Below are 25580 nucleotides of genomic sequence, written 5' to 3' on the forward strand. Positions count from 1 at the left end.
TTTTTATCAATAAATCAACACATTTAAAAACAATAATAATATGCACTGCTACTATTTACTAAGTACATTACTGTATACCCTAGACGATGTTTTGACTTTCATGGTCATGGTATCACTTTGAGGCAGTTATTACTATCCCCATTTTGCAGTTAAATAAACTGAGGCTTGGTGAAGGTGAAATGACTTGCCCATTTTTCTCATCTAGCAAATACAGACTTACTTGAACTCAATTCTACATATTGTAAAGCAGTTATGCTTACCTAATATACCAAATCTTTGAATCTGAAGCTAACCCTGTTTTTCTGGTTGGTTTCAAAGGTAGTGAATGTTAGAAGTTAGTAGAAGAGCAATTTCTAAAACACTCTTTTTGGAAAGTGGTAGATAGAAAAACATTCACTGCAAAACCCTATTCTCGTCTTTGACCTCCAGAAATAAAGACCATCATTTGGAAGACAAATCACATCCATAGGAATGTTTTAGAGTAATGGTGTGATGGTTTGTGCAGGTTTTGCCTGTACAGCAAAGAGAATTCAGTAGAAGAGAACATTTATGGGATGAAGTTAATAGATGAGAGTTTTGTGGAAGAATTTTATCTTAAATTGGCCCCAACTCCAAGCACAGAACTTGTAGGGACTTAGGGAAGAGAATCTGGTATCCCACACAGATAAATTATTATCATACATATTGATACAATCACACAAATAGTTTCAAGTAACTTTCTGAAATAAAATATTCTAAAATTCAGATTTGTTTCCCGGATTTCCAAATACTTTAGGCCTAAAGTAATTCCATTAGTGTCCCAAAGTTCTACCGATGTTACCTAGATTTGTTTGTAGTATTTTTACCCAGCTTAGTTTCTTAGTTTTTTAAACCTGATATCACAAAGCTAAGGTATCACTGCACAAAAACATTTCTGAAATAATCTTTAACCTGAAATTTATTTTTAGCAGTGAGGAATGAAAAGAAAATTCTTCAAATTTATTTGAGAACATCTCAATTTCCCTTAGACACTAATCTCTTTGGTCAGTCCTTATTTTTATAAACAAATTAAATGCTGTATTATTGACAGAATACAATGTAAGAAAACTTGTCTTACTAACAGAAATAGCATTAACTTCATCAAAAAATAGCCTTGATTTTTGTAATTTCATGTATTATCTCTAATGTACAAGCCTCCACTATTTATATTCTGTCAGTGAGGTTGATCATGCACTATTTTTTAGTAATTTGCATTTTAGTAAAACATTTTTAACATTTCAGACAGAATCTTAAACTTAATTACAATTAAACCAAATGCTAGGAGTGAACCGCAATCCTGGTTTAGAGTGATGCATTACCTGATGGGTTTTGCCTGTCACTAATTAATGTCTGTCACTCTTTCATTCACTTAACTCAAGTTGTAGTAGAGGTACCATTGTCTACATATACATATGGTATTAGGTGTTAAAAATAGGAGAATTATATCATTAAGCAGAGTACATATCTATGGGGTATGATCCAGTAAATTATACATCATAAAAGCAAGAAAAATTGTATAATCAGGACTCAAATCAGACAGGGACATCATAAGGTGTTAAATATGTTGCCTGGTATTTTTGTTTGTTTGTTTTGAATACTTGAATTGTATTTATTTTTTTATATAGCAGGTTCTTATTAGTCATCCATTTTATACGCATCAGTGTATACAAGTCAAGCCCAATCGCCCAATTCATCACACCCCCACCCCCAACCCCCGCAGCTTTCCCCCCTTGGTGTCCACACGTTTGTTCTCTACATCTGTGTCTCAACTTCTGCCCTGCAAACCGGTTCATCTGAACCATTTTTCTAGGTTTCACATATATGCGTTAATATATGATATTTGTTTTTCTCTTTCTGACTTACTTCACTCTGTATGACAGTCTCTAGATCCATCCACGTCTCTACAAATGACCCAATTTCATTCCTTTTTATGGCTGAGTAATATTCCATTGTGTATATGTACCACACTCACACACCAAAACATAAAAGATAAAAATGCAAATCTCTTCTCAGGGAGCAGAACTCATGAGCACAGTCATAAGGAATTAATGACTTCAGTTTAAAGGGTTGCTCTTTATAAAGTTAAAAAAAATGCAGCCAAAGGGATATATCGCTACAACATTTTCTCTTAAAAAAAAAAAAGAACAAGTGGGAAGGAGATTTTGGCATTTCTAGTATCTCCTCTCACTCAACTTCTGATCAAGACCTCCCTCCAAAGCAGCCTGCTTTACTCACAGGCCATGTCACTTTTCTGACTTCCCCTTAATGGTTTCTTCAGAGGTGCTTCTTTGATTCCATGGAAACAGGCTTGCTCCTGAACTAGACCAAGAGACCTGGACCAAGGGACCTATCATATTTTCTATCATCCCATGTAGCTATGTATGCTTGGGAAAGCCTATTGCCCTTCTAAGTGACTCAAATGTGTGCTTTTAAATAAGTTTAGACGTGCTTCCAATTTTCCGCAAATTTACAGCTGAATGCCTCAGTGCCTTCAGAATCTCTAGGGGCATCCGAGGTCGAATAAGGGCAGCCTTCCGAAGGTTGAGGCACACCCGGTATGAGGGACAATGCTTGTAAAGCCTGCTGTGAGGAGACACACAACAAGGGAACACATACACAAATATATGTACATATGTGTATGATATGTGCATATGATATATAACATTTCTTGTGGGGTAGTTTAAAGGATACATCAATGGCACATTGTTCTTATGTTCTTCAACATAACATTTACAATTACCTTATTATATATAGTAGCACTATAAAAACCAATTAGCTTCAAATAGGGCCAATTTATTTATTTCTATCATACTGAATTCAGTTATAGTAAAAGGACCTCATTATCATCATATGTAACTGCATCCAAAGGCAGTTGTAGAAGTTTTTCATCTTTCCTTAAACCATTTCATGGGGAAATAATTAATTATGTGTAAAATGCCTGCTGCTATTGCTTGTAATGCTTGTTAACATTTTTAAAACAATTATGTAACTTTCCACATATTACGTCATGGATTCCAGTTTTATTTTAATGTCTTAAATGTAGGGACCTGGTTTTATAGCTCTCTATCCTGCTGAACCTGATTTTAAAAGGTATTCAAGAAATATTTGCAGAATGTACTTGTTTTGATCCCCACTTATGTGTCTAAAATGAATTAAAAAATCATTAGAAAAATCAGGTCAGAGAGAGAACTAAAAATTGTGTATATTCTACCTAATGGTTCAGTTTCATTATATTACAATATTAGTAGGCCAGGCCTAAATATTGATAGAAAAACATGATGATACATCAATTTTAAATTTGTCTGTATTTTTCTTCATAATAATAAAATCATTACATTGTTCTAGCACAATACTTTATACTTGACAATGTGATCTCAACTACAAATCTCATGTTGCCTTCACAATACCTGCATGTAGAACATTTAAACACTCATATGATTCATAAACAAAAAAAAAGATGAAGCCCAGAGAATTTATATAACTGGCCAAAAAAAATGAATTTTCAAGTCAACAATTTAAGTCTTGCAGCTCCAAGTTAGAATATTTTTTTCCTTAAGTGACCATATTTTGTATATAAGGATAATTCTCTGTAGTAGGAAATTAATTACAATAACATCAAAAGGCACAACTATTGGACATCACTCTAAAATTTTCAAGTAGTTTTTTTTTTTTTTTTTTTTTTTGCAGTACGCGGGCCTCTCACTGTTGTGGCCTCTCCCGTTGTGGAGCACACGCTCCGGACGCGCAGGCTCAGCGGCCACGGCTCACAGGCCCAGCCGCTCCGTGGCATGTGGGATCTTCCCGGACCGGGGCACGAACCTGCGTCCCCTGCATCGGCAGGCGGATTCTCAACCACTGTGCCACGAGGGAAGCCCCAAATAGGTATTCTTTTAATTGTAAGCTAACTTGTTCTACAGACTTACAGTAACCTGGGATCATATAAATCCACAGTGAAGATACACTCAATAATATCGGAGTGGAGATGGAAGAGCTACTTAAGAGCAAGCTATAAAGGCACCAAAATCATTCAGAATGAACTCACTGATTTTAAATTGAAGACTACTGGCTTCATCTGATAGCATAAAGAATTAACCAGTCCTCTGTGAACGACTGACTGTCTCCTCTGAGAACTGGTCATCATTAAACTGCAACAGCACATGAACTAGAGAGACTCGGCTGCTTATCATATGTCTACATGACCAATTAAATCATTTTGCAGAATATTTATTGGGGCTGTCTTGTGCTAATTAATATGTATCGGGCACATGTTACCAAGAAGAATTTTCAGTAGAGCTAGAATGCTTAGAAAGAAAAAGTGAATTTTATATGAAAAATAATTACTCTGTGCCAGGGCCTCAAGAATCTAAGGCTAGGTGATTCTTTTTAGAGTTTTACTACGAAATTAGACAATGGAAGACACCGGCAGCTCTTTCTCCTAAGGGGAATTGTAATGTAAATCTACATACATGAATACACATATATAAAGTATGCACTGCATATATTTTTCTCTCTTTTTTTTTTTTTTACCTCCTGATGATAGATGTCTAGGATTCTCTCCAAAGACAACTCTTCAAAGTACAGTTTGTCACACTCATCAAAGTCCGTGCTCACGGTCTCGGGGTTACAGTTCACCACCACTGTCTTCTTGCCAAGTTGACGCAGAGTGCGGATACTGGAGACAGCACACCAATCAAATTCCACGCTGCTGCCTGCAGAGACCATGAGATTAGGGAAAGGGGGGAAGAGAAGCCTGAAGTTACCGCACAAAGAGAAGCAGAAATACATTGCCAATCGGTCCAGGCTAAGGGAGCTAATGCCCTTTCAATTCAATTTTTAAAACTCCAAAATATAAAGGTGAGATCTATTATGCACACTATATTATTAGTAGTAAAAACAGGGACTAATTAAACTACGACACGTTGGCTTGTTTTGTACACTAAATTCTGCAAGAGGTAATCTCCGTATTCAAAGCATTCAGAATCTGAAAGTTAATGGGAGATAACTGTAATAATAATTTTAAAAACCTCATTTACTGAAAAGAAACTCCAAGTGAACATATTGACCTCAGTACACAAAAGTAGTTACGTTAGAGATCAAAATACTTGAGTTCTTATTTCAGTCCTTCCACTTACCCTGTTGTCTGAGGGCCAAACCCAATGATCCCTGAGGTGCCTTGCAGCTCTGACATATCTTGATTGATTGGAAAGCCCTGGCCTTTCCAAGCATATCCTTTTAAGCTTGGCAAGGCCACCCCATGCAGAGTGAGCGACCTTCTAGGAAGTAATCTGAAGTATAATAATGGCCTAAATGCCTCAAAATATCACCTCTACTGGGATGCCATAGAACTGAAAGTTCTGGGATTTGTACTAATCCTTTGCATTAGGACTTTGTCTCCTAAAAATTCTTATGGGAATAATAAGTTGTCCAAATATAGTAGCATGTTAAATCTCACTATCAATTAAGTATGCACTTGATTATCAGCTCAGCTAATCTTTCCTAGGCCCTAAAGTAATGTAGAATTGTTGCATAAAGGTTTTGAGAAGAGAAGGGTAGATCCTGGTGAAGGCGTCCAGACCATTTAGCCATAAGATAACTGAAGTGGCAAAGGTATAAATACTTTTGACCTACTTTAAGATCTGGCCAAAATTTGGCAAACTACCATATCCTAAAGCACTTAGTTAATTGTAAAAACTATAATAAACTATGCTTAAAGTAACAAAACAAGACCACATATGCTTAAATCATATATTTCATCATTTCCATATTAGAACACCTTGCAGAGACAAAATGTTAGATATACTTATTAAGAAACATCATTGTCTATTTAAATATATACTTTGTAACTGTAATAGATCTTGATTCATTATTAAATATTCAGTTTTAAGTGACTGGGAGAAATATAACAATTTCTCGTGAGAATGTTTTAATTAAATTATGTAATACTCTTCCTGTGCCCCAAAGAGAAGAGCTCTTTGCATCTAATGTCAACACAAGTCATATGTTAGGTCAGACAATGGGTCTACAAATATAATTACTGGCTGATGTATAAAGTTCTTGAGCAAATATAGATCTTCGTGAAAAACTATGCGGGAAGAGAAAAAGTCAAAGTGTAATTCATTCCCCAACCCCAGTAAGAGGCTCAATTTAGTTCATGAGGATGAAAATGATAAAGGGATGACATGATAAAATGAAAGAAGATGGAATCTGTGGTTGAGACCCACATTTGAGTCCTACTTCTACCACTTAATAGATGTATAAGTTGGGCTACATGTCTCTGAACCTCTGTTTCCTAATTTGTAAAATTTTTATTATGACAGCATTTGGTTTACATAGTTCTTAGAATGGAATTAACATGGATGAAACTGAAAAAGCCTTTGTAAATATAAGTTATCACTTTACCAATGTGATATGGACCACAGCCCAGTACCATCATTCCATGTTCATCAAAATTGATATCATGCTCCTGAGGGGAAAAAAAAGTTAAGATGTGGAAATTATTATATTATTCTTCCCTCTATTTAAACTGTGTCCTGTCTTTGAGTGTGTCTTTCCCGTTCTTCCTCTTGCTGATAAGCATCCTCTATTAGTCTTTGGGAACCCATAAGTATAAAGTGTTATACAAGCCCTACTTATTCATTAAAAAATTATTCAATATTTTTAATTAGATAGTCATGAGAAAACAGCATAATTGTATGATCATGTAACCACTGTCTTTATCTCTTCACTTGTTTGATTTCATCATCTTAGGGCAGTTCTTAAAAGATTGGGTACAGAAACATATCATCACATTCAACTCACATGATGTCACTGTTTATTACTAGATAACCAAAGACACACAAAACGTATATTCCCCCATGTGGACCATTTACTAAATCTAGAGCTTTCTGCATTATAGAAGTTTGGCAGTTCCTACCTGACCATTGTAGGTAACATAGAGGTAGTTTGTTACTGATGGGTATTCTGCAGCCAGTGTATCAATCTGCAAGATAAAATAAATAAATACATACATAGGGATTTTTACTCCCCTTATTATAATTATTTTTCAAGGATGCTGTGGATTTTTTTTCTGTTCTGCATTCATATTCCTTTAACGTCCATTACTATCAAATATAAAGACAAGAAAAAGGTATGTACAATCCAATTGCTTTCTAATGCTAAAAGTGAGAGGGGAGAAAAAAATAATGACACAATTTAGCTATCACTTGGGCAATGAATGACAATACGCATTCCAGAGCAACAGATCATTACATAGTACATCTCAGGAACACAACAAGGTGGTCATATAGTCAACTGGTTATCAGGAAAACTTACCCAACCAGCTGTCTAAAGCAACTGCAAATAAAACCTAAAATCAAAGCAAAATGACCTATATATAAGGATGTCTTTGGTTTGCAAATTAATGCATAGGATTTAAGTTACCTATGGCACTGAGCAATGGGATGACATAAATACCACAAAGCATGAGGAAGAAGGGAAGGGGACAAGATCTCATTGAACATATTTGGAAAGAGTAAATCAATTCAGCTCTCAAGGGCCAGGAGCTCAGCTTAGTGAGCAAGAATTTGGGGCTGACAGGGCAAACTAATGTAAGGCAAGTGAGAAGGAAGAAAGATAATAATTGCTGAGTAGAAAATATTCGGCCTCAAGCCTGAGACCTAAGGTTATGTGTGTGCCCCCTGAGCACATGGGGAAAAGCCAATGATTTTAAAGGACAAAAACCAGCTGGTGGTACTTTAAGCCAAAGCATCTCTTCTACTAAAGACCCAAAAAAAATCACAACAGTACACCTATGAAAATTCTTGTGTGATTGTCATGAATACTAGATGAGCTCATTATGCCCAACCCTAACACAATGAATACTAAATGAACCATAATGATGGGGCACTTAAAATAAAGTATTACCCTGTAAAAAGTCAGTGCCAAAAGAGATGACTATTCTTTTCAAGAGGGTCAGTCACTAGCTAGGGCATTTCAAATCCTTCTATTATGCTAAGGATTTCTCTTACTACAGATATATTTGCACGTGGGTCAAAAAGTAGAAGAGAGGTCATTTTGATTTTTTTTTTTCATTTAGGCCAAGAAAATCATGTACTCACTCTTCCCTTTATATCCCAGTGTGCCTTCATCCTTTCCCCTTTAAAGCATAAATCAATCCTGTGCTGAATAAAATAAGTGACGTCATGGGCATCAATTGAAAAAGTAAAATCACTTTCGAATTCGTCCCTTTTTATTGAAAATGGCTCTATGAATTGGTGCCTACATTTCACCCAAGAAATCCTGGGAAGAAAGAAAAACTCCTTTTCTCCTTTACCTGTTTAACCCAAGGATGAATGTTTTTCTTTAACCTCAGCTCCCTTGTCTGCGCCTCAGTCAACCCGAGGCATTTTGAAATCTGCTTGTCTGAGAACCCAATCTCCTTTGCCTTTTTCAGGGTTTCTTCTGTAATGGACTCACTAGAATTTAATGAAAAAGAGGATTCAAGTTTAGACCAAACACAATAAGAAGTGAACTATTCACTTTCAAAATCACCAAAGGCTCCTTATTTTCCAACTTCAACATACTTAGGTCTCCTGCCTTTTAAAAATACACGAATAACCAACTAAATGGTCTAGCCTCTAGGAAGTCTATTTGCAATACTGACTTTCTCAAACGTGGTTTCCCACTTTCACACCCTATGCACCCTCTTCTCTTCTTAATTCCTGAAAAGTGACTTCTGTACCAAGTGTCCTAATGAATTTGCTCTTTCAAAAATAATCAGAACCTCTTAAATCCAGGAGTCTTTCTTAATTTTCATTTTCTCAGTTTTTCAGCATATGTCCCTTTTGATGTTCCATTCTTTAAAAAGATATTTTTCTCTGGCAATAAGCTGCTTCTCACCCTACTTTATTACAACAATAATTTACTGTTTTTTTTCTCCAAGGCTGTATCCTCTGTTACCTGCTTACATCCGGCTACTTTCTCTCCCTTCCTAAATTTAGTCACTGTCATTGGCTCATAATGACTAGTTATCCTACATAACTAGTTGATGATTCCCAAATCCGTAGCCCCTTCTCCAGTGTCTGACCTGTGTTCCAGGTCTTTATGGGCTTTGAGAATTTCTTCATCTGCACCTCCCAACATGGCATCAGACTGGGTATCCTCTCCATAAACTGTCTCTATTTACTAATGTTACATATCTGTCTGTGTTGAGAAGATAGTTCTGTGATTTTATGATTATTTCCCACTGAAGCCAGATTTGTCTCCTCACTTTCCCCATGCTCATTTCCACAGTGTAGACACCACTCACGTTATTTCTCTCACCTGTAATGCCTTTGACATTCCTGTCACCCACCCATCTTCTCTCCAGCTCTCAGCTTCATAGGTCAGCTAAAGCCAGGGCTCATCCTCAAAGCCTTCTTAGTCTGCCCTAACTCACACACATCTTCCTGGGTTCTTAACTGACTCTTTTACAGGAGCTAGGGGCATAGTTGGAATCATACTGTTTAGCATGTATCATTTCCTGATATTTTTAATGTTTCTTAGCTTTTATTCAGCAGCCAGACATTTTTCCTGCTAGATTCAAGTTCCATGAGGGCAAAGAATACGTTTGGCTCATTTACTAGATTATTCCCAAAGCTTAGCTCACTGTCTGGCTCACAGACAGCATTCAATAAATATTTATTACATGAATGAAGGAAACTGTAACCCTAGAGTTTTTTTACTTTATAGAAAAGACAAAGAAGTTATTGAAATCAGTTTATAACTAGAATTCAAAATGTACACAAAATAATTTGCAAAGCATCGAGTTACAGAAGAATTAAATACTACTATAAAAGCATCTCTAACCAAATAGCTGTGGCCAACCTGTTTCAAGCAATAGTCAATATGATAAAATTCAGTTGTAACAGTTTGATAGTCAATACAATGAAATTAAAATATAACAGTGTGTTGCCAGAGATCTAATAATAAATAAAACATTTTCATTGAAATTCTGCTAATAGAATGCAGTTGAATTAAACCTACTGCATTTTGTTCATTCTATCCTTCAATCTTCTTAATTTAATTAACTCATATTCTGAGATTACAGAAGAAGCAAGATGGTACATTTAATAGCTACTTCTCTGGCTTTTTTATATCAGTGTTAGTTTGGATTTCTGAAGCTACAGGTCTTCCTAATCAATTCACTTTCTCTATGGTGCCTACTTTGTCTTGTCTCTCAAATCCATTATTTCTCCTAGTGAATTTAATTTCTTTTTTCCTATTCCCATTTTGATTTCTCAGTCTTCTCAAGTATTTGATAAGCATTCTCTCAGAACGACACATTTTCCTGTCAAATTCCTGAACACAGTCTATTAAGTATTATTGGTCACTTACTATGTGCCAAGCACTGTGCTACCTATCAAATATGGTAGCCACTAACCAAACATGACTATTTAAATTTAGATGCTAATTAGTTTAAAAGTTTTTAGATTATTCAGAGCCACACCTTCACTGGTCACATTTCAAGTGCTCAATAGCCATACAGACTAGTGCCTACTACACTGGACAGTGCAGATTATAGAATATTTTATCATCACAGAAATTTCTACTAGACAGTGCTGCTCAAGACGATACAAAACAGTATTTGAGGCAATGCAGTGATAGAGAGTGATCCAAACATTTTGTGAAGAGATAAGCTGTGTAGTGCAATGTGAGGTCAGAGAAAGTAGACAACAATATGAGTGGTTGCACTTGCGAAATACTATGGCAATAGACGGATGAGAACAGAACCATCAAATATGCTCAGGTTTATACAGATGAAAGGAGTTGACAAGGCAAGGGCAACTGCATTCACAGTAATGTGAGGAAGCAATCGTGGCAGGCATAGGAACATACTGAGGATTTGTAGTTGGAAAGAGTTAGTAGGACATTGTGGATGGTGAAGGCGGGGCAACACTCACTGTCATTTCCTTCATTAGTGCTTTAACATTTAGTGAACAAGTGCTCTGTGTATCAGAGCACTGTCCTACGTATTTTGATGGAGAGATAAAATATCAAATCTCTACATTTAAGGAGATCAGAGTATATAAGAAGGCAAACAAATAGCCATTCCTCTGATAGCACAGTGAGAGGTGCTGTGAGGAAGTGCTCCCAGCTTCTACTGGGGAAGTCTGGAAAGGCTTTACCCAGCAGGTGACTGCTGAGCTTCTAAGCTTCTTGAAACACCCAAATTTATGGTGTTTGCCTTTAGTTTAGCAAAAAAAAAAAATGTTTGAGACAAAAGCAGAGGAAGGATTTGTTGTTGTTGTTGCTATTTGTTTTATAAAGGCATGTTTCTACTCTCCTTGCCAACACTATATTCCTAAACCAGTTGCTCATCTGCTTATGTGCAAGTGTGCAATCAGCCTCAAAGTGGAAGTGTTTGACAAATAAACAATTTTCCTAAATTAAAACTTTGGATGACGTATTTTTTTAATCATGAGTTTCCTGGATGGTTTCAAATCATGTTTACCTGTATGAGGAAAGGCTACACATTTTCCCTGTGATCTGCAATCTTATTACAAACACAGGTATGAAGCTTGAGTTAGGTGGAGAAACACTGTGCATACAACACTGAGCCAATTCTTACCTGTAGATGTTTTTAGCTACCTGCCAGAGCATCTTCCCATCATTGTGGGATGGCAGTAAAAGGAAAAACAAGCAAAAATAAATAGATTTTCAAAAAGACATTTCTTTATTCTTGCAAAAAACTATCTGAGGCAAAACCTATATTATGTTTCTATATCAACAACCACACTAACTAAAATGACTAAATGCTAACGCTGAACAGCAATGGTCTGGACACACATAAGAAACATGCCTTGAAAAGAACAATCACACCTATAATTATGACTATGGACTAGCACAAATGCAAGTGCTTCAAGTCCAAAGGAAACCAGAAGTAACGTATTTATCTTTAACTCTTCTGGTGAGATTTTTTTTTTTTTGCTTTGAATGATTTATTTTTTATTTCTTATTATCTGGAGGATCAGTCAATTCTTCAAAGGCTGCTATATTGCTTTAAATAAAAATTATAAATAATGGTATTAAACAAACAAAAAAAGAAACCATTTAGATTCCTCAAATTTCTGTTAGGGATGCAGTAAATCTGCATTTGTTTTGTCCACATTCAGCAATGCAGTCTTTTCTATTGCTGAAATATGCATAATTCCTCTTATTCTTTTCCACCAAAAGAGTCCAGTAGAGCATATAAAGACATCTCCAGCAAATATACACAGTCTTCCTCCTCCACCCACCAAATAAAATTGGACTCTTACCAACAAACAAATAAAAAAAAATAGAAAAAGGAAGGCTGATGGATAGAATTGGCCTTGTGCATACAAAAGTAAAGTGAATTAATTTTGTGCTCAGCTCTACGGCAAAGAAATAGCTAAGACTAACTCAATCATTATTGCTCCCCATAGCATCCCCACCTCAGAGAGTTTTCATTATTTAAAGGGGATGCTGAGAAAAGCAACAGTAACACAAAATAATGAATGAGAGTTTCAGAATGGGGGTGAAAACTACTTCTCCACAGGCACCCGCTCAGGTGAGAGTTCTAAAACAGATGCTTCAAGCTAGACCTACAAAGTGCATGTTTTAAGCTCACAAGCTGATTCTCAGAATATTTTCTTGGTGAGCCAAAAACTGATTTAACTTTCACTCGATATTCAAATAACTAGATCAATAGCATGATATGATATTTAAACATCTTAAAATTAGGGTGTATTAAATTGGAATGGCATATGAATATATTCATGTTCATCTATTTCAACTTGAATGCAAATATTGGGTAGATATGTTCCTATGAAGTTCCAAGTAATGTATCTTCTACAGTACTTCATTCATGGCTTCTCTGGTTATTAATTTCTACTCTTTAGACATGTTTATGAAATAGTGCAAAGCACTTTGCAATCCTCCTCCCTGAGAAAAGAGATGTTGATTCTGACCCACCATGGCAGTTACAAAGACACAGACAAGTTAGATTCCTTTCCACGTTGATCATGGTCCTAATTCTGTGTGTTACCCCTAACTCTGAGACAGGACGTAGGTGGCCGCTCTCCATTATTTCCCTCATTCACTCTCTCCACTGTTTCTGCGTAACACAAGGTTGGCTGGCATGTCATTACACACAGAAGAAAATTCACTTCATTCCCTACTTGTTCTGATACAAAATTTTATTCTGAGTTCCATTATAATAAAATAAGAAAAGAGACAGTTTGAAGACATGATTCATTAGCTTTGCGCCAGTGATTTAGATAAGGTTAAACCTCTTCAGAGTCAAATACAAGATGAATCATCTTAAATGAACATAAAGCTCATTTAACAATGTGATTTAGATATATGCGTCTCAGCTTTATCTGCCCATATTGAGGTGCCCCCATTTTGTCTGCTAAAAGGAATTCCCACCAGAGTGAGGTTTTTTTTTTTTATATCAAGCTAGGTAAAAGCTTGTTTTAGGGACAGGACTATAATATTTCTATTTTTTTCAAGGGAAAGTGAAAACTTTAATTTGGAACAAACTCAAAACAGAATAATTACTAAAAGAAAGATAAACACTGAATTTGTAATTCAAAACCGTTTTAGAATCCTCAATAGGAAATGCTCCATTTATATTATATTGTAAATCGAGGAAGCATTATACCAAGAGAGAAATGTGCTCAGCTGAATGGAACATATTGCACTAAAGAACACAGTGTTAAAATACGTATAATAAATAAATTACCCTTCTGTTATTCGATATGTATTTGAGTATACTAGTATGTTTATCTTTACTCCTTTGAACATGAACACATTAAATCCATATTTCAGAACGGTGTCCTCTAAAATATACTACGTATACAAATTTTCCTTCCCCTACCAGCTTTCCTTGCTTTCAGAGTTCAAGGGCAAACTCTTCAAAGGTTACACGTTCATCATTGCATAACAGATTCTAAACAATTAAACAAAGAAACCCAAATAGCTGTGAGCCTGGCCTTTTCATAATCTTCAGTTTCTCTCTACTTAGCAGCACCAAATGACAGTCTGAAATTTTAGAGGGGGAAAAATGTCTTAAAAATAGAAGATCAGACTTTTACACACTCTGACATCACCTTTTAACGGTTAGACAGGATGGCTCAGCTTCTACAGCGAGAAGTCTCTCATGTGTTCTCCCCGTTTTATAAACAATACAAGCCTCTCTCTTTCTCCTCGACTTCCGATGTAGATTTTGTTGTTGTTGTTTAAAATTCTACCCTACCCTGTCATCTCTGAAGCTTCCGCCACTCACACTTAGTCTTCAATAATAAATGATAAAAGGAAATGGAATAAATTCCCCTTAATGAGGAAATTTTCACCTGGCACACAGGAGCTGGGGAAATCTCTTAACTGACTGGAGGAACGCCTGCAGCTTCGCAATTATCAGGGGAGCCCGCGTACTTCACTCGGTCCTCTCTTCCACTTGACTGGCTTTTATCTGATCCACCAACTCACAAGTAATACTAAACAAATTTCCCTCCAGATTGCACAAACTCTAATGTGAAAATGAGCACTCCACTTGGCCTACAATTATGGGATGGGCTTACAATTTTATTATTATCTTCTTTTAAAACATCCCCCAAAAGGCAGAAGCTAAGAAAAACACTAGGCCTGATGTTCAGTAATGACACCAGTTTTAATAAGGAAAGAGAACTGAGAAAGATGTATGTGCTCTGTTCCAAGACCCCTCACCAGCCTCTCCCCTGAGTTTTACAGGGCTTCACTGATTATTTTTGGCATTTCACGGGTTCAGGACCATGCCACAATCACAATAATGCAATCAAGTGGAGAAGTTGTCTTCTCATTTTTTCTGTCAAGGAGACGGGTTGTTACCTCTTTCCTTGAGAGAAATGAAAAAGACATTTTTCAAAAGCAGAAGCAGCGTTTAGAAAAGCAAAGGATAAAACCCAGGAAATTGGGTAAGTACTACTATTTTCTCTTAATTTTTGAGAGCACCATGCCTTATTTCTGTACAGCAATGAGGTCTTTGGAAGAGTTAAAGAAAACCTTGATCTTCATCTCTCATGTCTGGGACAAACAGTGATCCGATGTTCATGTGAAACCATGACAGTATGAAAAGCATTTATTAGGATTTGGGTTCACTTAGCACTATCACAATAATGCTATAAAACTGCAAGTGCTGATTTTCAAGGGATGACACACTTAAAATTATACTTCACCTTAAAGGCTATTACAAACAACAAAATCAAAACCTAGAAGAAAACCTTATGAGAAATTGATACAGTAGATATTTTTAAGTAGGCAATTTTTAAATTCCTGAATCCTATGTTCATTTTTAACCAATCTTTAGTGATCCCAATAACCCAGAAATATTGTTATATAACTTGTAATCTCGTAAGCTCATTTATATACATCATTAATATATGATGATTATAACATCATAATTATATTCTATGAATACCAAGTAATGAAAATGGGGAAAATAACCTAATACAGGTTAGGTTAATCATAATTTTTGATCCTTAATAAATCATGTTTTGGATCTCAGTGATCTCTAGTTGAGAACGCTGTGACTCTCTTTCTCTGCCCTTGACTGCTAACAATGAAAAACAAATGGAAACCACCTAATCACAGTAATAAGACTTGTCCATTAGTATATAAAAAAGTGTTCTGCTACATTCAAAAGAGCAGGCTTCTACTAAGAAAATAGCTTTCACCTGATCAGACTGAGCTAAAAGGCAAAGTCTATACTATGGAATATTGCTTCTGTTATTTCTGCTTAGAAAATGTATTTATAATTTAAAATACACTCAGTGTATTCTTTTTCGAAAATTAAGAGGATGTATTCAGTAAGCAAAATCCTGGATTTTTCCATGAATATAGGTTTGTTATACCTCCAGAATTTAAATCCAGTGGATAAAAAGAAATATTGTATAAGGCCCCAGTAGAAAACTGACACTGAATGAGCATTCTTTGATGTCACAATAAGTTTATTTGGAAGTCCTATATTTTAAAACTTCTCCATCATCTTTGTTTAAAGCAAGTCACATTTCCACAGAGTAGTTTTCCAAATACCACATATGTTGTCCAAGCAACAAATATATAACAAATGTGTAACTTTCTTTGACTTTTAGAAACTATTACTTAGAATCTTATTAAAATTATTTACTTAAGTGAAGCCTATCTACTGATAACTACTGCATAGATTTTTTTTTCTTGCTAAATGTAACTTGTGTAGAAATAATTTTTCATCAAATTTTTCTAGTTCTTAAACGAGAAAATGTAAGCCTTTTCTAGAAAGGGGAAAAATAAGAAGCCATTTCTAGAAAAACTGTAGAATTAAATGTAGAAAAATGTAGATGTAGAAAAATTCTAGAATTAAATTCCTGGTGACATGTCACACTAGATCTATGATAATTTGAGGATTACTATGTACATGAAAGTCAAAAATCTTTATCACTGAGGGTTTTTCAGAAGAAGACATATAATACCCAGATAGCAAAAATTCTCATCTGTTTCATACTAAAAACTATATACTCAAGAACCGAATGAGTAGCTCCCTCTTCAAGTTACCTAGAGCTAAGTATGGTCAATTAAACCAGAACATCTGCTAAAGATAGGTGGTAGGTAGGTTATGAGGCAATATGGGCAATATCAACATAACCATGTGATGGCCATTATGTTATCATTACTATATTTACATAGGCAAATAGTGCCTAACTGCCTACTTCAACCCGAGATGGGCCAATATCACTGACTGAATCTAAAGTCAGGGAGGCAAGGCCACTGCCTCACTCCTCGAGATACGCATCACCCACTTTAGCTCCCAGGGCACTAGCGGAGGTTATGCGCCCATAAAGGCATCTCAGGTATGAATGAGAAGGTGAAAAATCCTGAGGGCCAGTGAGTGATTACCTAGCATCTGTAATTATAGCTCAGGCAGACTATTTTGTCTACATTTAATTTCCATTGTACACTTCAGGAACTTTTAACTCACACCCGCATTAACATGGAAGTAAGGCATTTACATTTTATTTAAAGAAAAAAATATATGTACATGTATGTATGTGTGCATATAGACACACACGTATATATACTGTCTCATAAATACAGAAAAATTTAAAAAGAAAATTCTTACGCTAGCTCTCCATTCTCTTGAAAATTCTGTTTACATCTCTTAAAGGTGACTCACCAAGGCTTTCTGCTTCCCAGGCCCCCGCATTTTCCTCACAAGGGTTTAGAGAAGGGCACATCTCTTACAAGGCTTCTGCTCTAAGTGGGGTCAACAATTCAGGCAGGGAAACACGCAGCTCACAACTTGACAGCTAAGGAGGAGCTGATCTCCAGCTGTCTGATTTAAAAGTCATATCTCTACAAAGAAGCTTTTGAAAAGGGTTAGCGAATAGAACTGAAGGCAGAGGCCCTGGGCTAGATTTCTTGCTTTCTTCTGACTGGTGTGACATAAAATATGACACACACCTCTGTGTGACTCAGTTTCACCACCTACAAAGATAGAATAGTGAGTATTTTCTACCTGTATTATAACAGAAATTCACCTTAAGGTCACCAGAGAAATACAAATCTCTGTATCATAAGTGTTATGATTATATATTTTTCACCTTAATCTTCTTTGCTGGTTAATTAAATCAGAGCCTGCACTACCATTGTACATATTTATGAATATTTCTCATAAAAAGTTTTCTAGAAATTTGCAATTTTGAAAACTTAGATAACTTTTAAAATCAAAACTAGGTAGGGACTTCCCTGGTGGTCCAGCGGTTAAGACTGAACTTCCACTGCAGGGGGTGTGGGTTTGATCCCTGGTCGGGGAACCATGGCACAGACAAAAAACAAACAAACTGTGTAAATTTTGGCTTGTTCTCAACAGGCAATAGAGTTTACAATGTCTATGTAAGTATTATAGTGCTCCCAGTATATATAATTTCTATTTGACTGTAAAAAACAATTAGATATATCCCCTTTTATTAGAAAATAGTCATTCAGAGACTTCCTAGCTAATTAGTAAATATATAGTCACTTAAATAATGAAAACCTAAAGATGCTGATTTCCAGTGTCTTCCAACACAGAGTTTATATTCTGTTTACTTTATTTTATTTTTTGGCCACACTGTGCAGCATGTGAGACCTTATTTCCCCGACCAGGGATTGAACCCATGCCCCCTGCATTGGAAACACAGAGTCTTAACAACTAGAAAGTCCCCAGATTTTATATTTTGGACTACACATTTTCCAATTAATAATTTTGTGGGTCCCTTGAGCAACCAGGAATTGTAATATATTTTCCTCCACTCCAATCTCCCTTCTTTGGCATGACTGAAAAATTCTGATTTTCACTTTCTACCAAAAATATTTTTTATTTATTTAATGGGAATATTATCATACAAATATTATTGAGATTTTACTCTATGCAAGGTCAATTTCCAAGAAAATATATAGTATATAAAGAACTGAAAATCATTCTTATCTGTTTCAGAACTGACACTATTTTTTAGAACGGTGAAGTCCATTCTTCATTCACACAAATCAGCAAAAGCTTTTAAGAAAATCTTATAATAAAAGTATATTAAGACATGGTATTTGAAATTTGCCCTAATGGAATTTACAGATTAATTGGAGCATCCTCCTAGTATGTAGTAATTACAGAACAATGAGCGAAATTGTGTGGCTCCAACTATAACGTACATTGAGCAAATAGGTAGAGAGTATTCACTTTAATTTCTGTTCACAGCCTTAATTTCCTTATAGGAAGATTCTCATTTTTATGAAATACAGCATAAATATAACAAAATAATAGCAAACACGATTTGTCACTTCCTGAGTACAATTCATCCATTTACCTACTTCTTTCTCATTGCACATTTGGTCCTTTTAGTCTAGCTCCTACTCTTTCCTCCCCATCAACAAATTTGGTGGGCTTGCTCAGTTCTCTCCCTCTCTGCTCTCCCTAAACCATGACATATTGTTGACAGTGTATTCCTATTTATTTATTTATAATTCTCTCTTCCCTTGGTTCCCATGGCATAGAGATATATTGAAGGAAAGATGCTATCCTTGGATTCCAAAAGTCCTGAACTCAGATCGTGGCTTCCGTGTGCACTTCCCCTGAAATCTTGAAAAATTTATTTAAATGTTCTGAGTCACTGTCTTGTTTATAAAATATGGGGTAGGGTTGCATACCTTCTAAGAACTCTTAAACTGTGACTTATATGAGATAACTTAGTACACAAAGATCTTAGAGCTTCTTGGGCCATTAAAAGCATCCTGTCTTATGTATACCTAAGCATATACAAATCTTCAAAAATAGATTACAGACCCATTGAAGGCAACTAACAATACAATTTGGTCTAATAACAGCTCCTAATAAAGAGAAATGTCATCAAGTAAATAACCTATCATGCTGAGATCACAGATGTTGACATACGGATAATCTATTAAATCCTGGCTATTAATAGATACATACATACTACAAATTATGAGTATATGTTATTTTAAACCAACTTAAGATTTTTGGAACTATCGAACATATAAGAATCAATAAGCAGAAAGTATACAATATTTATTTTATGAATGATGTGAACATCACTCTGAAAACATTTTAGGTGAAACATGCATCTTGCCCACGCCAGACTCAAGTTCTCTATCACTCTTTCAAAATGCAAAATTATTTGTCAAAACTATGAAAGCAATGTTTAAATAATTAATTCAATGAGGGTTCTCAGAATGTTAAATATTTGATGTAAAATTTTATTCACAATATACCTGATATAATAAATTATTAGTTAGAAAAATTAATAGAGGCTTGTCAAATCTGTGACATCGCCTAAAATATCACATGGAACATAAAAGCAAATTAAAAATAAAATGTATTTTTGGCATTAGTTCACGGGCATGGAAATTCCCACAGTAATGTTCCTCTTTTCCAGAAGAAAAACTAACCTTTTTATGTAAGGTCCAATATTTAGTATTCGTGAAGAGGTTTATTAGATAAATGGTTTAGGGTATGAAGACAAACCATAGGATACTAATATGTAGTAACTAATAAAATTGTTTTCCTTTAGAGTCAATTACTTTATACATAATATATATTCAGCTTAGAAGCATGGCTAACTAGTAAAATAAGAGAATATATATTTTTTAAACTAGGGTGAAACTGAGACTTAGAAATATAGTGTGAGTTGATGGTGAAGTCAGAGGACATAACCTATTTTCTGCAAATCAGATCAATGGGTTCCACTAAAGTGTCCAACCATCTCTATTCTCATTCTACATTCAAAATAATAAACACCCAAACACTTAGTGTGTATATATATATACACACACATATACATACATTAGTGTGTGTGTATGTATGTATGTGTGTATATATATATATATATATATATGTTCATATATATATATATGAAGGTCCACAGACTGGGGTGGAGAAAACAACAAATGGTATCACAAGCATATATCATAGTAAAGGATCATAAAAATTATAACATGTGATTATACATTATATATAGTGAAATGTATATTTTTCTCTAAATTGCTTCTATATTAAATGCCCTTTAAGGCTAAATGATTACTGTTAATTTTTTCTACCAAAAAGTATAAATTATCATTAGAAAGTAAAGTACTGATCCTTCTCTGTCTTAAGCTTAAGTTTTGGTTTTTTTAAAAATTTTTATTGGCGTATAGCTGCTTTACAATGTTGTGTTAGTTTCTGCTGTACAGCAAAGTGAATCAGCTATACATATACATATATCCACCCTTTTTTGGTTTCCTTCCAGTTAGGTCACCACAGATTATTGAGTAGAGTTCCCTGTGCTAAACAATAGGTTCTCATTAGTTATCTGTTGTATACATAGTAGTTATGCCTAAGTTTTAATGACTTTTAGGTGACACTTTTCCCTAGAAAACTTCAATCAAATACAAGCACAAAACGTTCTTGTCTGGTTTTGCCACGCCTCCTGAACAAGTTAAGTAAAAAGTCAATAGAAACTAACGTGTGTAGGAGAGGACATTCAAAGGGAGTGTTCCAGCTAAGGTGACACCTGCATTATTACATCTGCCAGAAGTTTGTGGCTGCAGGGAAATGGCCAACTTTACTGAGCTCAATTTAGCACTTGAATGCCCAAGTGGAACTCACCAGGCTTCCCCAGATTGTTTTCCTAAGCTATAGGCACACCTATGACTTTTTAGCACTCACCAATGGATGTAGTTTATCACATTGAACATAGTGATGTTCAGATGAAAATTAGGCCCTTCTAAAGCACACTTTCCTCTTTTTTTACTACATTGTAGCAATAAGTGGCAGTGAAGGGGGAAGAGAATATTAATATTAATATTATCAGAATTAAAAGTTAAAAAAAACAACATATGAGCCTACAGAATAGTGGACAAAAGCAATTTCTGAATAACTTGCATATTAATCCATAGTAAATTAAATTTATATCAATCCTTAATAGAGAAATAAATCCAAAACTTAGCCACATATATGGTGCCCCCAAACTTAGCCACATATATGGTGTAAACTGTATCACAGTGGTCATATCCCCTACTTTTGAACATCTAAAATGGATGAGAACAGAGTCCTTTTAAACAGTCAAGCATTATGTTGCTAACATAAATAGCAGCATTGTGCAAAAAAAAAAAAGAAAAAACACCAGAGAGCAAAATGGACCATACTGGGAAAATTGCCCAAATTGAATGAAATGCAAAAGAACAAGCAGTCATCATAACGGGTGGAAACTTTCCATTTGGTGATTTAACGTGGTACAGCACAAGCAGTGGATGGCTGCCTTCTTTAAGCTAATCACTGAAAGAAGGATTCAAAACTTAATTCAACTTAGTTCCAGTCAGTAAAAGAGCAAAATTATACGACTTAGGCAGGTATAATAAAGTTCTTCAGCTACACATGTCAGTCAGAAATAGCAAAAGAAACTAAAAATTAAAATAAAGAAAAAAATGTAAAAAAGAGTTATAGGCAGAAGATAGGCAGGTGCTCAAAGCTGGTAATTAGCATATTCACATTTTTTCTTGCATATTCAGGTTGGTATTTTTTTTTAAGTATCATGACTGTCTTTCAATCTAAAATTGTTAATCCAACTTGATATTATAAATAAAAAGGTTTGGGGTGTAGTGTCTTTAAATAGTTCTTGCCCACAAAGAAGATTTACTACAGTTGACTAACTTCCTTACTTATAGTGAAAGGGGTTCAACTGTGATATTTTTGTACCTGTGCTTATCTATTTATTACTAATATTGTTGAAACCTTTATCAAATGTGCTAGTTCTATGATGATGGGACTATCATCGCTTTATTAAATACTGTCACTATGCTGGAAGTGTCTACTACATGTAGTCTGATTTCCTCCAGATGTTATATAATTCACCTTTCCACCTTTCCACATCCCTAAATATATATATATATGTGTGTGTGTGTGTGTGTGTGTGTGTGTGTGTGTGTGTGTGCATGTGTATAGGGTTTAAATATAAAACATCCCAGGCTCTGGAGTCCTGCTCAGGTTTGATCTCAATTCTGTCATTTATTAGCATGTGATATCAAGGACGTTGCTAAATATCTCAGAACCTCAGTTTACTACCTATAAAATTGGGATAATTACTGACTTTCTTAGGTTGTGGTAAGGATTAAATGAAATAATGCAATTAGAACAGTGCCTGATATGTAGTCAATAAATTCGTTGATCATTATCTTACACCTGGAAGGCGTTTGATGGAATCAAAATTCAAGTTTCTGTATTAACACATAGAGCTTGATTATCCATCCTTTTTTTACTTTAGAGAACCAGCTATATCAAGAGAACCTAGCTGATAAAGACATTTGACATATTTATCTGTTTAACTTATACTACCTGTGCTTCTGTCCTCCAATCCAGTTTTATTTGCATGACTAGAATTGAATCTGTCTATGGACTAATGGAGGAAAGGATTACAGGTAAGACTTCTGTAATTTTTAATAGATCAAAATAAATGCATTTTTCTTCTAGTGAAAATGCTATATGGGAGGAGCGTTATGTGTAAAAGAGTCAATGTTGGTAAGATGAGTGAGTATGGGGAAAAGAGATACAGTAAAGTCTGGGTAGCTTGGTAGTGAAGGCCAATGAAGAGAGCTTTTGAAAATGTTGCAATTACACTGAAAATTCTGACAAGCTCAATTTTCCTAAACTACTTGCAAAGTGATCTGGTAATGTGAGGTTAATAGATCAAACATATGAATCCCAATGCACAGGCATAATAGGCATTGGAATCCTCCATGATACAACTCACATCACATTGAGTAAAGAGAAACTTTTCAAAACCTAAAGAAATCCAAAGTGAAATATGTTATCACTCTAGATCGATTCATTCCACTACACTAGCTTATAAATTTGGGGAACTGCCTAGGACAGTCAACTTTCCTAGCATGCCCTCGGGAAGCAATAAACAGTTTAAGAAGAAAAAGAGAAAGTCAGTGAACTGAAGTATAGAAGAGGAATTCTTTGCTGAAGCTGTCTGAATAATGATTAACACCTAAGTTGGTAAGAATGGCTATTGCTCTGGAAGTTTCCAGAGGGTTGCCATTGCTATGATCATGTATTGAAGATAACAAACTGAGTTCTGATGGAAGCAAGCACTCAGAGCTGGGATGCTGAGGGATACTGAGTTGATTATTCTAACACCTGTCTAACTTGGCCCATCACCCTGAAGAAGACTGGGATTTCATACTTCATCCTCAACAAGAAACATGTTTATCTCCACCCTTCAAGGAAGTGAGAAAACTGTAATTTCTACTTTCTCATAGACATGTAAAACTCATCCGTTATTTCCATAATGCTAACCTTGTTACAATCATTGTTTTCTTTTCTCTACTCCAGTCTGTGGACATTCACATATACACCTAATATGTGGGTATATTCTATTTGGAAGTCAAATTCTGGACTTCATTTCAGGTGACTATATATAAATACAAGTAATAGACTGCCATCAATCTAAGTGCTATTCTCATCTTCTGCTAGTGAATGTATTTATTGCATTTTAGAAGAATTTTAGCATGATTAACAACTGTAAAGTGGGAATTTTTGTTCATTATTATAATGGAGTGCTATTGATCTTTTGATAAGAATGGCATTTGTATCACTAGCTATCATTGCTTTCTTATTTTAAAAAAATAGGTCTGGTATTAAAATAAGTGACAATGCATCATAAAGAAAATTAAGAAATGATACATTGCAAAATATATATGCAAATGCAAATCGTGACTCTGAAAATGAGTCTTAAAATGCATATATCAGTATAACAAGCAGCATTTTCATTTTCAGGGGGAATAAAAGAAAACTTTCTTGGACACTCATCATGTGCCAAGGGTCCTTTGCATTTATATCATTTAAACTCCACAACAAAACTATAAAGGAGACATTAGCAGGAAGCACGTGAGGTTGGAGAAGTGAGGGAGGTGATGTGCCCATGATGCTGCAGTTGGTAATACTGTGCACCCACATATCTGACTGGCTCCATAGCCTGTGCTCCTTCCAGCGCACAGGAAGGAACCAGGTGAAACTTAACCCACGTCTAGCATTCTACACTTTATCCTTTCTTTAAGTTTCTCCTTTCTCCTAATTAAGATCCCCACTGCCCATTTTCCCAGGGACTTATAAGAAAATTGCAAAGGGACCTGGGCACATTGGTACCAGAGACATGCTAAGGCAAGAGAATTTGGGGGTCGGCCCAAATCAGACCAAATAAATAGCTACTTCCTGGGTCTACATCTAAAGTCAGCCTTTCGAACATGGGAGCAGTTGAAATTTTGAAACAAATCACAGATAAAAAAGAACCAGCTGACCTTAACCTTCCTCCAATATATAACTCAGCCATATAATACCAACTGTTATTAGATAGCTATTACTGTTGGAGCAGTATCTGCCTTGATGACCAAGCCTCTCTGGATATTTAGAGACTGATAAAAAGCAGAAGATGTCATAATCCAGGCTAATCATGAAGATAATCAAAATAGGGCAAAAACAAACAAACAAACAAATGTAAGTCCTGCACTCACCCACCATCAGTTGCAATATCCTTTCAACTTCAGATCCCAATGTGCCACAGAATGACTGAGACAGGGGGCTTCAGTAGCCATCTGTTCTTATTCTATTTATCCAACACCTCTAAATAACAGTCATTATTGAATTGCTATGTGTGCATCTAAGATACTCAAAAAAAAAAAGGACGTAAAGTGTCCATCAGATAATAATAAGTTCAGAGTTTAGGTTTACTAACACCATAAATCCTCTGTTGAGGTCTTGAAGCAAGAGACAATTGTTAAGTATTATGTTTTAGAATCTTTTAAATTATTAAGTTGTATATAAAAAATTTTTATTGTAGATGATTATGAACAATAGAAAAATCTCTATTTACAATTATACTTATGCCAGAAAATGGAGACTTTATTTTAAAATGTCAAATTAACAACAAAAAATGCAATGAAATGTTGAAGTCAGAACGATGTTGTAAGTGATCTACGACTGTGAGTCGTTCTAATAATCCTCCAAACAGCTTTTTCACTATCAATATACACTTATTTCTGCT

At 35.3% G+C, this 25580-nt stretch overlaps 1 protein-coding gene across 1 annotated transcript in view; it reads right to left on the bottom strand.

Annotated features, from left to right (window-relative positions):
• CPS1 (carbamoyl-phosphate synthase 1) overlaps positions 1–25580 on the bottom strand; it is a 142800-nt gene that overhangs the window by 39382 nt on the left and 77838 nt on the right. The window contains exons 22-25 of the mRNA XM_060151307.1: positions 8330–8471; positions 6932–6997; positions 6418–6481; positions 4546–4727 (exon numbers count right to left, since the gene is read on the bottom strand). Coding sequence (XP_060007290.1) covers positions 4546–4727; positions 6418–6481; positions 6932–6997; positions 8330–8471 — 454 coding nt within the window. The remainder of the gene's footprint in view (positions 1–4545; positions 4728–6417; positions 6482–6931; positions 6998–8329; positions 8472–25580) is intronic.

Source organism: Lagenorhynchus albirostris, chromosome 6 (genome assembly GCF_949774975.1).
Source record: "Lagenorhynchus albirostris chromosome 6, mLagAlb1.1, whole genome shotgun sequence".
NCBI lineage: Eukaryota > Metazoa > Chordata > Mammalia > Artiodactyla > Delphinidae > Lagenorhynchus > Lagenorhynchus albirostris.